Below are 12,981 nucleotides of genomic sequence, written 5' to 3' on the forward strand. Positions count from 1 at the left end.
ACAGTCCTGTACCCAATATAGACTTTATTCCTTTTTACCTTCATTGGCTTCTTTCATGAGTTGACTATGACCAAAGAAATGGTGTCAGGTGGATGTTTTTATATTTATAAGTGCATTTGTATCAAGTTTATTTATTTGCTAGGAACAGAGTCCCTAAAGCAGTAGTTTTTATCCTCCTTTAAATAACTCCCCTACCTAACTCAGATGCAGCACATCACCTCTTAGCGTGGACACCTGAATATGACACCTATATGAATTTGTTGTATTACTCACTCCAAAACTATGATTATTAATAAAGGGACAGAGTTAGTGATTGTGGGGCGCTAAGCAAAAGCTAGGAATGGAGCCCCTGGGTACAGAATTTCAAACTACTGAGCTCCTGATTGCTGCAAACATCTATGCTGCAAAAAATGCGCTCTTAAATCAAGTCAATATATCCAAAATTTCTCATTTTGAGACTGTTGTAGGATATTATTAGTTTATTTAACTTATCTCAAGAAAGTTTTACTTAACTTTTACTGAAATGATCTCAGTATATGTGTAGTTAATTTTGCCCCTCTGTGTATGCCCGTTTCTTCCCTTGTGTTGTAACCAAGTGCTTTTGTTTTTGTTTTGATTTCCTTGCTCCACCCCTTTTCCCACCTTCCTTATTAGGCAGGATTCCTTCCTGTTTATAATTCCTGTGTCCTCCCTCTGTCAGGTGTTCCTTGTTGTTTCTATCTACATCTCAGCACTTAGTTTCAGCCTTTGATTTTCTGGTGTACGTTGTTATATGTAATAAACTGCCCTGGATTTGGTTTGCTCTGTGGTTCTTGGTTAAAAGCCCTGTAGTTTATTTAGTATCATTCTCAGTGTTTGTTCAAATTTATTTTTGTTTATTAAAGTTTGCTCATGTTTAAATCCTTATTACTCTCCATACAGGAGAATATGCTTGCAAAATTATTTGTCAATAAGATGAGAATTTGGTCTGGATTAATGTGGTAAAGTAATGAGATCATGTTTTCGACAATAAGTAATAAGTAACGTAATCCCACTTCAATCACTACATTTTGAGAGTAAGAACTTGTAATAGGTTATTTTTATGAATGTGTCTGAATGTGAATGAATCTAACAATATGTATGGCCTGTTGAGAATGTTCAGCTCTCTGTTCTGATTGTACAAATGTATTTAATGTTTGTTTTCCTCTCTATTTTTGTATTTTTTTTCTTCTGCACTTAAATGACTTTGCTGGATTTTCTGCAAATCACACTGAAGAACCTTTTCTCAATTATGTAGACTATCGCCTAATTGTCTTGTTCATACCAGTATGTCTTTCTTAATTACATAAAAACATGGAATAGCGCATTGTAGCCATGAATGGGGGGCTGCATTGAAATTAGTGAACAGGATCATTACAATCATCCATCCATCCATCCATCCATCCATCCTCAACCGCTTATCCGAGTCCGGGTCACGGGGGCAGCAGCCTAAGCAAAGAGGCCCAGGCCTCCCTCTCCTCCACCACCTCCTCGAGCTCTTCTGGAGGGATACCAAGGCGTTACCAAGACAGTCAAGAGATATAATCCCTCCAACGTGTCCTGGGTCTTCCCCGGAGTCTCCTCCCCGTCGGACATGTCTGTAACACCTCCCTAGGGAGGCATACAGAGGCCATCCTTGCCAGAACCACCTCAACTGGCTTCTCTCAATGTGGAGGAGCAGCGGCTCTACTACGGGCCTTTCGCAAATCACTGATCTTCTCACCCTATCTCTGAGGGAGAGCCCGGTGACCCTGCGGAGAAAGCTCATTTTGGCCGCTTGTGTCCGCAATCTCGTTCTTTTGATCACTACCCAAAGCTCGTGACCATAGGTGAGAGTCGGAACGTAGATTGACCGGTAAATTGACAGCTTCGCCTTCTCGCTCGGCTCTCTCTTCACCATGACGGACCGGTATAGGATCCGCATTACTGCAGACGCCGTGCCAATCCACTTGTCAACCTCTCGCTCCATCCTTCCTTCACTCATCAACAAAATCCCAAGATATTTAAACTCCTCCACTTGGGGCAAGGATTCACTCCCGACCTGGACAGAGCATTCCACCCTTTTCCGACAGATTTATGGGTGCTGCTTTTTCATCCCAGCCGCTTCACACTCAGCTGCAAACTGGTCCAGAGAGAGCTGGAGGTCCCGGCCTAATGACGCCCACTTCATTCGCAAAAAGCAGACATGAAATCCTAAGACCACCATACTGGACACCCTCCACCGCTTGGCTATTCCAAGAAATTCTGTCCATAAAAGTTATGAACAGAATCAGTGACAACGGACAGCCCTGGTGGAGTCCAACCCTGACCGGAAACCAATCCGACTTACTGCCAGCTATATGAACCAAGCTCCTGCTCCATTTATGCAGTGACTGAATGGCCCATAACAACAAGCCCCTCATCTCGCTGGAGGCTTCCATTTGATCCAGTCAAAAGAACAACATCATCTGCAAATAGTAGAGACACCTCCATACACAATGCCTCCCTTTCCAGAACCGCACCCATTCACTCCAAGAAGGCCGAATACTCCGACCTGTTGTTTTGTGCATAAGTGGGGTTTTCCTCTCTGCAATGTTAATTTGCATTGAGGCGATCCTCTCATCCACCGGGACAAACTCCAACTGCAGAGCTGCCAGCCGGGGACTCCAGAGTATCCCTACACCCGCCTGGTGCCTCTCACCCTGTGCAACCCCTGAGCAGGAGAGGGACCAACCCCTATCCAGGAGTTTGGTTCCAGAGCTGACACTGTGGGTATAGGTGAGCCCAAGTATATCTAGTTGGTACCTCTCAACCTCCCGCACAAGCTCTGGCTCCTTCCCCCCCAGTGAGGTTACATTCCACGTACCAAGAGTCAGTTTCTGTTGAAGGGGCCTAGACAGCCAAGGTCCTCCCCGCCATCTCCCGCTTTCTATACGGCACCACACTTCTCCCCCTATGCTGGACCTTGTGGGTGGTGGGCCCACATGGACTCCCCACATTGTCTCTTCAGGCTGAGCCCGGCCAGGTTACGTGGGCTGCCCAGCCACCAGGCGCTCGCTGAAGGATGCTATCCCCAGGCCTGGCTCCAGGGGTAAGTCTCGGTGACCCTCTCCCAGGCAGGGTACATGATTGTCTGTATCCATTTGTCATGGAGGGTTTTTGGATCGGGTAAGTCTGAGTCTTCACTCCAGACCTGTTCGGCCTGGGAGACCCTACCAGCAGCGTATTGCTCCTGACGACTTAGCTCTGAAAATCCCAACACCACACAAGCCCTTCCGCCATGATAAGGCCCTGATTCAGGAAGGGGTAGCTAATGTCTGTGTTATAAATGGCTTTTTAGCTAGCTTAGCTTTTCATGAGGTCCGTGTTATAAATCCTACCTCACAAAAAGCTAGGCTAGCTAGAAAGCAAATGATAAAAGTCTCAATAGCCAGGTTTATTGGCCATACTTTGATAAAAATTTGTTTTGTATTTGGATATCTTAACTCTACTACTTACTGCTTCATTCTCTAGCTATTATATATTTTGAATAAGGCCTATTGTTTATTTCAGCACACTTTCAGCCTAAATCCTGTCACAACTTCAGTGGTTTCTGGATCTTCAGCATAGAGAACCTTTCAGATCTTCAGATGATTAGCTTACAATGATTACGTTATGAAAAGTTATGAGGTCTGATATAATTGGCTGAGCAGGGTGTTACACTTTTCCACTGCTAAGCACCTCATTCTGCTCTTATGTCATGTTAGAAAATCTGAGGCAGGCTCTCTCTGTTTGCGCCCAGCTATAACAGCATACTGTGAATTTGAAAACAAGTTGGCCCAGCTGAATAATGAAGAATGAACAAGAAAAAAATACTGATGATTCTAATTAATAATGTACATCTATTTAGGAACAATGTTGTTCAATCACATTGTGATCTTATCAATGGGTCGTGTGCATGTAAGCACCTATTAGCATTTGAATGGGGAGTCTGTTTGTATATGAATCAACGATGTAATACAATGTTTTATTTTTCCAAATCCAATTAAAAACAAGATGAGTTACACATACTTAATACAAAGATTTATTTGAGTACATTTGACCTAGGGAGGTGAACTTTTACATTTCTAAATTTTATATATTTTGATAGACTTTTTTGGTTTAATGTCATAAATGTGCAAAAATATATAACAATCTCAGTATTGGAACTTAACTCAAGTGTTAAAAGCCAAAATCATAAAAGCAAAATTGTCCTCAAAAAATCAGCATAGTATATATAACATATAGGGAGCCTTATTGTTGGAATGTAACAAGAAAACCATAAGATAACAAATTAGGTCACAAAACAGACCCTTGAGGACCCTCGTGGCTGGATATGCAGTGCAGTAAGTCTTTGGAATTATTAGAAACATTCACTTTTTCACTAAAACTTGAGTTTAAGGTCAAATGGTAAAAATATGAGTTCATGTCAAATTTTAATTGAAATAGAAACGTCAGTTGGTTTAATAAGTTATCCTACTCACTCATCACAAAACGCCTTATAGGAAGCATATTCTACATATAAGCGGCCATGCTACGGATTAGCTTCTGATTGTACTCATCATTGGGCCCCATTCACTAACCATTCTTAACAAGGACCTTCTTCTTAAACCCACTTATGCAGTTTTTTAAGATCATGACATTCACTAGTGTTTTCTTTTTGGTATGAATTCACAAGGTGAAACAGAATGGCACCTATTTTGTTCATGCATGTGTTTGGCATATCATCTCTGAGTCATCTGGGTCCAGGTCCTCTGAGAATGATGAGACATTTAACTGGACAGTGACAGTAAGTGGTGTGATGGTTTCAGTTCACTTTGAGTCCCTGTTCTTGTCTTTGGACTCAGGTATGAACAAATATGGAAACTGTCTGCGCAAGAGCAGCAAGCTCTTTATTAGCCTTCACACTGTTAGCCCATCATCAGGGCCCATTAAAGAGGAATTCAATTTTTCAAGACCTTAATTTCTCATACTTTTAAACTTCAGCAGCCACTGACAGGAATATGAGCATCAGCAGCTGTGGCATAAAACATCAGCAATGTGGAATATTTTGTAAAACAGCTGAACTAAAACACTGGCTACTTCACTCCTAACAAGCCTAACAAGATTATCAGTCTGCTCTGCATCGTGTTTGGTTTAACAGAACACAGATAACACTTAAAGCAGATAATAAAAAAAAAACAGCCCACAGTCTTCTGCTTACATTGCGCAATCACTCCTGATAACACTTTTTCAAACACAGTTTAGAAACACAGTCCTTAAAAGAGAAATAAGAAAGGTGATTTGGTATTTGAGTGGATTCTCATAGAAAGCAAAACATCACGGAATGACAGAACGAACTCAAGAGAGTAAAACCGCTAATCAAAATGAGATAAAACAGGGCTTAGGAGGAATGCACTGCAATAACCTTCTGAATGAAAGTATTTATATGAATTAAATGCAAGTTAAATGAATCTGGAATACTTTTTAACCTATCAGTAGGTTGTAATATATGTACACACACAGAGTTACTGCACAGACTTTTAGCCTATTTGGCTATTTAGCTTCATAAAGTGCAAAAGATGACTGTATAAAATCAATAATGAATAATAATGTAGATTTTTTCCCCCACTAAACTGTGCAGAGAAAACTGGTGAGCAGCTGATTTGAGGCTTTCGAGGTATAACACTCCACCCTGTGGCAAGAATATGTGATTACATATTTCTATGTTCTTCTAATCATTTATTTGTCATATCATTTATTTCATATGACGTTTTCTATTATCTATGTTATAAAAATCACGGATTACATTTCTATTTCATTTTTAATACAAAGTGAATAGTACCTAACAAACAGGTGTGATCATAAAAACAAAGCATGGGCAAGGAATAAATGTGCCAAATGTCTCTCAGACCATTTCATGACCTGAAAACTGAGTTTTCAAAATCTCATCATAACTATATTTAGATGCAAACAAAGCCATTCCAAGTGCTTTGGTGTGAAATGCTCCTTTCAAAACTTAACAGTGTCAGAAATGTTATATAAGGCATACATATATATATTTTTTCTCTCAACTACTTTACCATCAACATCGCAGAGGACATGTGTAGGTCCATGGGTGATATTGGATGATAAATAAAATGGCCATCTAAAGAAAGCTCTGTCAGTAAGAATCTCTACAAAGCATCATTTCACATCAAACCACTCAGAATGACCGTTGAAATCTCAATGACTGAACTGGGTAGAAACTTTGAACATTTTTCAGAGAACTTCCCTTTAATCATACCAACACCTGAAACGAGGCTGGAGTAGCGACTGAATGGGGTAAAGGGTTAGATGGCACAGCGCTGTGAGGGTCCTCATTAAATTTTGGAGCCTTCCTGTCAACTATGCATGTCATCTGATTGAGGCTTTTGTGCCTCCATGTTTTGTTCTCACTCACGTGATTCCTGCTGCTGTCAGCCATCTGTGAAAACATGCTGAATGTGGCTTAGGCCTGACTTATTCAAGCAGACTGTGAAAAACTACTGTATTATTATTACTGTATTATTACTATGTAATGATGTCTTAGTTATAGTTTAAACATCAAATAATACATCTCAGGAATTAGGTAACAAATTATTTCTAGTAAAGCCTTTACACTTCAGCAGACAAATAACACTTCACTTGTACGACGCATAAGGATAGATGACAGCTTTTCATGACAGCCGGCATAACCCTACATTACATTACATAAACGCTTATTCCAATAGACGCCATCTACCATAAGGGCTACTTTAGCTAGCGTTGAATAAAACTGGCAAAAGTTTCCTTTAGAGTGAATGACACCTGTTGGAATAAGATTTTATGAACATAAATCCTACATAAATGTTTATAAAATCTTATTCGTTATGAACACTGCGTTATGAACACTGCCTTACAGCAGTGTTACTAGCAGCCACTCACAGGAGCGCGATATGAGCGTTTGGCAGCATGTTTACAAAAGTCTCACCACACAATTACTTTAAGGTTTGTCTTCAGTCTGCTGTGAATAACTGCTTTGACAAGTAAAGACTTTACCATGAATCCAAGCCACAATATAAAACGTAAATGGACAAATCATATAAGTACATTTTCATTACTGTAAAAACTGAAAAAAGAGCTGTAACGTTTTAGCTCAGAGTGTTTATGATAGTGTGAAGTAGTGAAGGTGAATCGATTCCAAAAGAGTCGATTCTTTGACGCCGACCAGGCTGGCTGTGGATGCCGACTCTTGGCCAAGTGAGTAGAAATGCTTGGAGTCTACTCTTATGGATATTTGTTGAAGCCTTAATTAACCCGAATCCGCTGACATTCCATTGTATCACTAAATTCTGTAGCTACCCAAAAACAGGGTAAACTATGTTTGGGATGGTTTAATCTCTGCGGTACCACTTCATCACCGGCTCTGGAGCAGTCGATGAACGGACTCTATCGATTTCAGCAGCAGGAGTCGAGAGTCGGAGTCGATTCCAGATAATCCTGAGTGGTGCATCACTGTTGTGTAGCAGTGGTGCGCAACTGCGCATGCTCAGGGTGGTCCTCCACTCGCTCACATGACTCAATATTTCTTCCTGGTGCGTTGGTGGGGATCCATCTCCGGCCATGAAAGCAAAACAAACCAGGGCAGTTAGAGCAGCGCGTTTAGCCGAGCTGGATTTGGCCCACTGATAATAACACAGAGGAAGCCGCCGAGGCCGGTCTCAGCGCTGTAGCAGCCGTCGCGGGCTTGTTGTATACAGCTGTGTAGCTGCCTCCCGTCATCCAGGCCCTGAGTGTTGAGATTTAGCCTCTGCTGGGACGTTAACCACTCTTTCTCCTCGAAACATGATCCCTCGCCGCCCAAAACAACCTCTGCCAGCTGCGCTAACCTTCCTGCTGGTATTGGGTAAGTCATAGTAACGCTTGCTAGATAACAAGACATTCACTTGCCTCTGAATTTCTGCTCTCCGTGTGATTATTTGGGAAACGTTGCCGTTATGTAACAGTGTTGGAAGGGTAACGCAGCTGGCTACAGAGCAGTGTAAGCCTCTCTGCTTAATAGTCATGTTATTTTGAAACAGGTTTGCCAGTTGTATTGTTGCAAGATCTGGGTCTCTCATGTGATAATAAACCCAGCCAAGATGACCTTTCTTTCATTCTGCATTGTGCTACAGTATTTTTCCTGCCTTTCCCTTTTTATTCATTGTACTACATTACAATGTGCTTTGTTAAAAAACATTTTTGGTAACATTTTGATAGTTGCTCACTTTGTCTTCAGTTAACATTCAATTAATGTCTATTAAATGCAAGAGAGCTTTAAGATAACACAGAGATTAATCCTAGTCCTAAACCTAACCCTAACCCTATCCCCACACCATATTGTTTAAGGGACATTTAGGCCTAAAACTAGTATTTTTAATGTTATTTTTTGTGTTGTTTATTATCCTGCAGCACAACACTGAATCCCCCAGCCTCGCCATTTGATACAGTTCACATTGTTGTGTCTTATAACAAAATTCTCTTACTACATTACTCAGCATGCATTGCCAAAATACATAAGGCAACCATTGGAACCCTCCTGACCCAATTGGGATACAGATGCACACTGATTTAGAGGCTAATAAATGCAGCTTATTAGCAGTAATACTGAGGAAAAATAAATAATTTAACTAGCCTTCAAACAGAGCTTGTAGTTTTTCAGATGTTCCTCCCACCTTCAAGATATGTCATCAGAGAGGGATTTTCTCAGTCTTTTAAATGGTAAAATCTCACTCTCTGGGCTGTTGTGGCACCAATGTAGGCAATGAGTAGACATGTTTATAACAAATGCCCCTTTAACAAATTTGAGCATGCGTATATAATCACTCTGCATTCCTCAAAGCAAGACATGCCTTTGGAAATATCAAACTTTATATCATTGCTGGAAGGACATTGTGTATCACATGAGTGAGAGAAATGGTGACGTCAACACTATGATGTTGTCGTTACAGCTGTAACACTACGTCCGAGTTTATCCAGTGATGCACTGGCCACCACTTCTCCTCCAGCTCCCCCCTCACCTCCCAGCAAACCCGAGAGAGGGGACTACAATGTTACCAACAATGGCACCGCCTGCCTGATGGCACGCATGGGACTGCAGCTCAACATTACTTACCTCTCTCGCTCTCAGGGCAAGGTAAGTTCATGCTCTCTTAACTGCTCTCTCCTCACCAAGTAAATGTCATCAGCTGTCCAACGTACCAGGTCTCTGAGATGTCAGTGGAGTAAATCTATTGTCGCTGTCCAAAGAAAAACAAGTATTTTCAAAATGGTAACTTTAAAGAAGAGGGCAAAAACACCCTTAATCTTTAATGTAAGTTAGCGTAAAGAGATTTTCTTCTAATTGTTGTTGGGGCATGTCTGTTGGTCCTATCATCATTCAATTTTCACACAATTTAATGGAGAACTACCCTGTTCAAATGAGGTAGAAAAATAAAAACTGAAAAAAATTGTGAAAAAAAATTTGTGATTTTTTTTTTTTTTTTTTTTTGGACAGTGAAAATATGTAATATGTATAATTGTCCAAGTACTATATGTACACAGTTTCAGTGTGTTTTTCCTATCATAGCAACCACTAAAGTACACTACATGGCCAAAAGTATTCATACACCGCTTTTACTTGAATTCAGTGAATTCAGCTTCTTTAAGGTGCACCTATTGCTTACAACAGAGCACACAGCTTGTAAAATTTCTATAGAGAAGCATTACCAGTAGAATGGGTTGGGAGTCTAAGGTCACCATGCCCAATGCCAAATGTCAACTAGGGGTGCATAAACATATGCAGCATTGGGCTGTGGAGCACTGGGACTGTGTCCTCTGAGAGATAGAGCACCATCATCCAATACCTTTGGGATAATTTGGAGTGGCGTTTGTGATCCAGAGCTAATTATCAGAAGCTGAACTTACTGATGGCTGAATGCAATCAAATTGCAGCAGTGTCCCAACATCTAGTAAGAGTTTACTGCAGTAAATGAGACAATATTATCCTTGTTTTTCAAAAGAAATATTGGGTAGGCAGGTGTTTAAAATGTTTTGGGACATATAGGGTACGTTTATCTGTCTATTTATATAACCAACAGCTGCCTTGTGCTGTCTGTTGTGGCCACCTGACCATGTCGCAAGAACTTGTAGTGCAAGGAAAAAACTCACTACCTAATAGATAATGGGACTTGATAACAAAAGAGGGCGACTCGTATGGATTGAAGTTTGTTTTACTTTTTCTGAATTTTTGGCCTGGCAGACTGAAATGTAGTCAATTTGGTGAAACAAACCATGTAATAATGACTCAATATTCCCCTTTTTCAGTTTGTTTATTGTATTCAGCAGTGAGTTCCATGTCATCTTTTTTCAATCTGTTTTTGTTTGTGTAGGCAGTTCAAGAGATCATAAACATCCATCCGAACCTGACAAAGCACTCTGGATCTTGTGAGGCTGAGACAGCAAGCTTAAAACTCACAGAAGACAACACTAATCTCACTTTCATCTTCTCTTTGGTCAGTTGATTCTACTTGATAACTGTGTGCTGTCTTTATTGCATAATTGGCTAAGCACTTAGTCTTCTCTTTCCTACTTGTCCAGACATGATGTCATCATTACAATATTTTAGGGGATAAAAAGTACCCTCTAGCTGGTAGGATAGGGCTTCTATACATGGCAGAAGCATATGGAAATATTAAAGAGAAAAAACATTTTGAGCCTCTGAGCCTTGTATCTTGTTGACTACAAAAGCTATAATAATAACATTAATTCTTGTATCATGTTATCTTCATTATTACAGAATTGTGTCGGTGTCAAGAATATGCTAGCAGGCTGTATAGTGGACACATATTTCATGTGGTGCTGTTTGCCTTTCAGAATTCTACAACTAACAAGTATCACCTCAGTGGACTGGAGCTGTCAGCCAAGTTGTCAGACATGGCTCGTAAGTTATTACTGTGATTAATTGGATGGCTGTTATTAATCATGGCCAGTTCAATGTATTTAACTGAATTATCTCTGTATTCCCTTAGAGCCCCTGACTCTCAGTAACACTAGTCTGGACTACCTGCAAGGAAATCTGGGGTACTCTTACATGTGTCAACAAGAGCTGACTTTGAGCGTTGGGCAGAATTTCTCCCTCAACACCTTTCAGCTGCAGGTGCAGCCATTTGGTGTCAGTGGTGATCAGTTTGGATCAGGTAGCCTCATTTTTTATGATGTGCCTTCTTTTCACGTCCATTTTCAGTTTACTCACACTACAGTTGCTGTTTCTGTTTTTGTAAAAACTCACAGGAGAACATATCATTTATAGAGCTTAATGTTTTTGACTTGATCTTGTTTTAATTTCTTTCTCAGCTGAGGACTGTGAGCTGGATGAAGATGAAATGTTGATCCCCATTATAGTGGGCGCTGCCCTGGCTGGCCTGGTGCTCATTGTCCTCTTTGCCTACCTTATTGGCAGGAAGAGGAGTCATGCTGGCTACCAGACCATCTGAACCTTCTCACATGAATCTTCCAAGCCAGAATGAGCAGCCACCACTACTTCTTGGACTCAACCACATTTACACTTAAACCTGCTTATTTTCACCTACCTTTCCCTCTGCTACTCGTTCGCTGCCATAACCTTTATTGCCTGAGGTGGCCCAGTGTCTTCTGGACTTTCAGTTGTATAATAATTAGAAAATAGTGTTAGGATATATAATCTTGTGCCACTGAGACTTTTTGAAGTGGCTGACGTTTAGCATCACTACAAGGTCTAGTTCTCCTAGATGAAGCACAGCCTAGGACTAAAACTCGCTGTGAAGACTCTCCATTCAAAGCATTGTTTAGCCAAAGGCTGGATTTCATCTAAGCTGGTCACACAACTAATTAAACTGACAACAGTATGTAGGAGGATTATTTAGGGAAAATAGCTGCTATGGCTAGTTTTTTTCAGCACATTTAAAAGGGAGGATGCTTTCCTTGCTCCTGATTTAATCTATGCTGAAAATCAGGATGGTGAAGTTACAGCATTGCTGGACTGAGGTAGCCATGTAAACAGGTACAGGTTTGGTAGCTTATCCTAGCTGTTACCTTAGGGTCTGGTGTAATTTTTGTTACCAAGTGAAATTCAACAGGCAGCATATTTTATGCTCACTGAAAAGCAGTTTTCTGTGGCAGAGCAGGGTTTATGCATAGTTGTTAAGAAGACTTTTTTCCCCACTAGACTGAAAACGTCCAGTAACCCTCAGACCCCCAGCCCTCCACTTAAAGGGGCTTCATGCAAGATTAAGCTTTACTTTCTAAAGTACAGCTGTTGTTTATAAAAACCAACTTCCAAGGAGCATAGAGAGCATGAAGATTGGGAAAAAAACAAGGTGACTTGTGAAACATATAGATGAATTTGGCATGAGAGTCAGCTTGACAAATTTTTTGAGAAATCAGTTTATGACTTGCAAACAATTTATAAATATAATGATCACTAAACAAGACATACATTTTTGCTGCTTGGTGTGAACATTAACCATCTTGACTGCTTCCTTCCATCCAGCATGTTAAGGATTTGTGCACAGAGAGGAAATAAGAAAGGGAGAGATATAGCACTGTGGTAAACGAGGGTTTGTTATACACTAATATTACGCAGGCTTGATGTGATTTTTGCATTGAGTGGGATTATGTATTGTTTAACTCTAGTTACAGAGAGTGGATATAATCTGTTACAATGGACGCACTGAATATACGAAAGGAGTGTTATAATCTGCTTTTGCTGGTGTGTTACTGTGTTATTTCTGCCAGTTAAGGTGCTATGGGATAGGGTAATATGAATGAGAATGATGTGTTGCAATCCATCGCTGTTAGTTATTATTGTTTTAATAGATAATGTTTTCATTTCTAAATGTAATGACATAATAAAAGGGAATAATAAAGCTTGATTGGTCTAATGGTATTCATAATGTATCTAATAGTTATGAGTACAGTACTGGGCGAAAG

At 40.4% G+C, this 12,981-nt stretch overlaps 1 protein-coding gene across 1 annotated transcript; it reads left to right on the plus strand.

The window, feature by feature from the left end:
* Positions 1–7,559: 7,559 nt before the first annotated feature.
* lamp1b (lysosomal associated membrane protein 1b) lies at positions 7,560–12,923 on the plus strand. Its single transcript, XM_017695199.2, has 6 exons — positions 7,560–7,900; positions 8,985–9,169; positions 10,404–10,526; positions 10,888–10,954; positions 11,043–11,210; positions 11,368–12,923. The coding sequence occupies exons 1-6, from the start codon at positions 7,840–7,842 to the stop codon at positions 11,505–11,507; spliced, it is 744 nt and encodes a 247-aa protein (XP_017550688.1). The 5' UTR covers positions 7,560–7,839; the 3' UTR covers positions 11,508–12,923.
* Positions 12,924–12,981: the final 58 nt, after the last annotated feature.

Source organism: Pygocentrus nattereri, chromosome 6 (genome assembly GCF_015220715.1).
Source record: "Pygocentrus nattereri isolate fPygNat1 chromosome 6, fPygNat1.pri, whole genome shotgun sequence".
Taxonomy (NCBI): domain Eukaryota; kingdom Metazoa; phylum Chordata; class Actinopteri; order Characiformes; family Serrasalmidae; genus Pygocentrus; species Pygocentrus nattereri.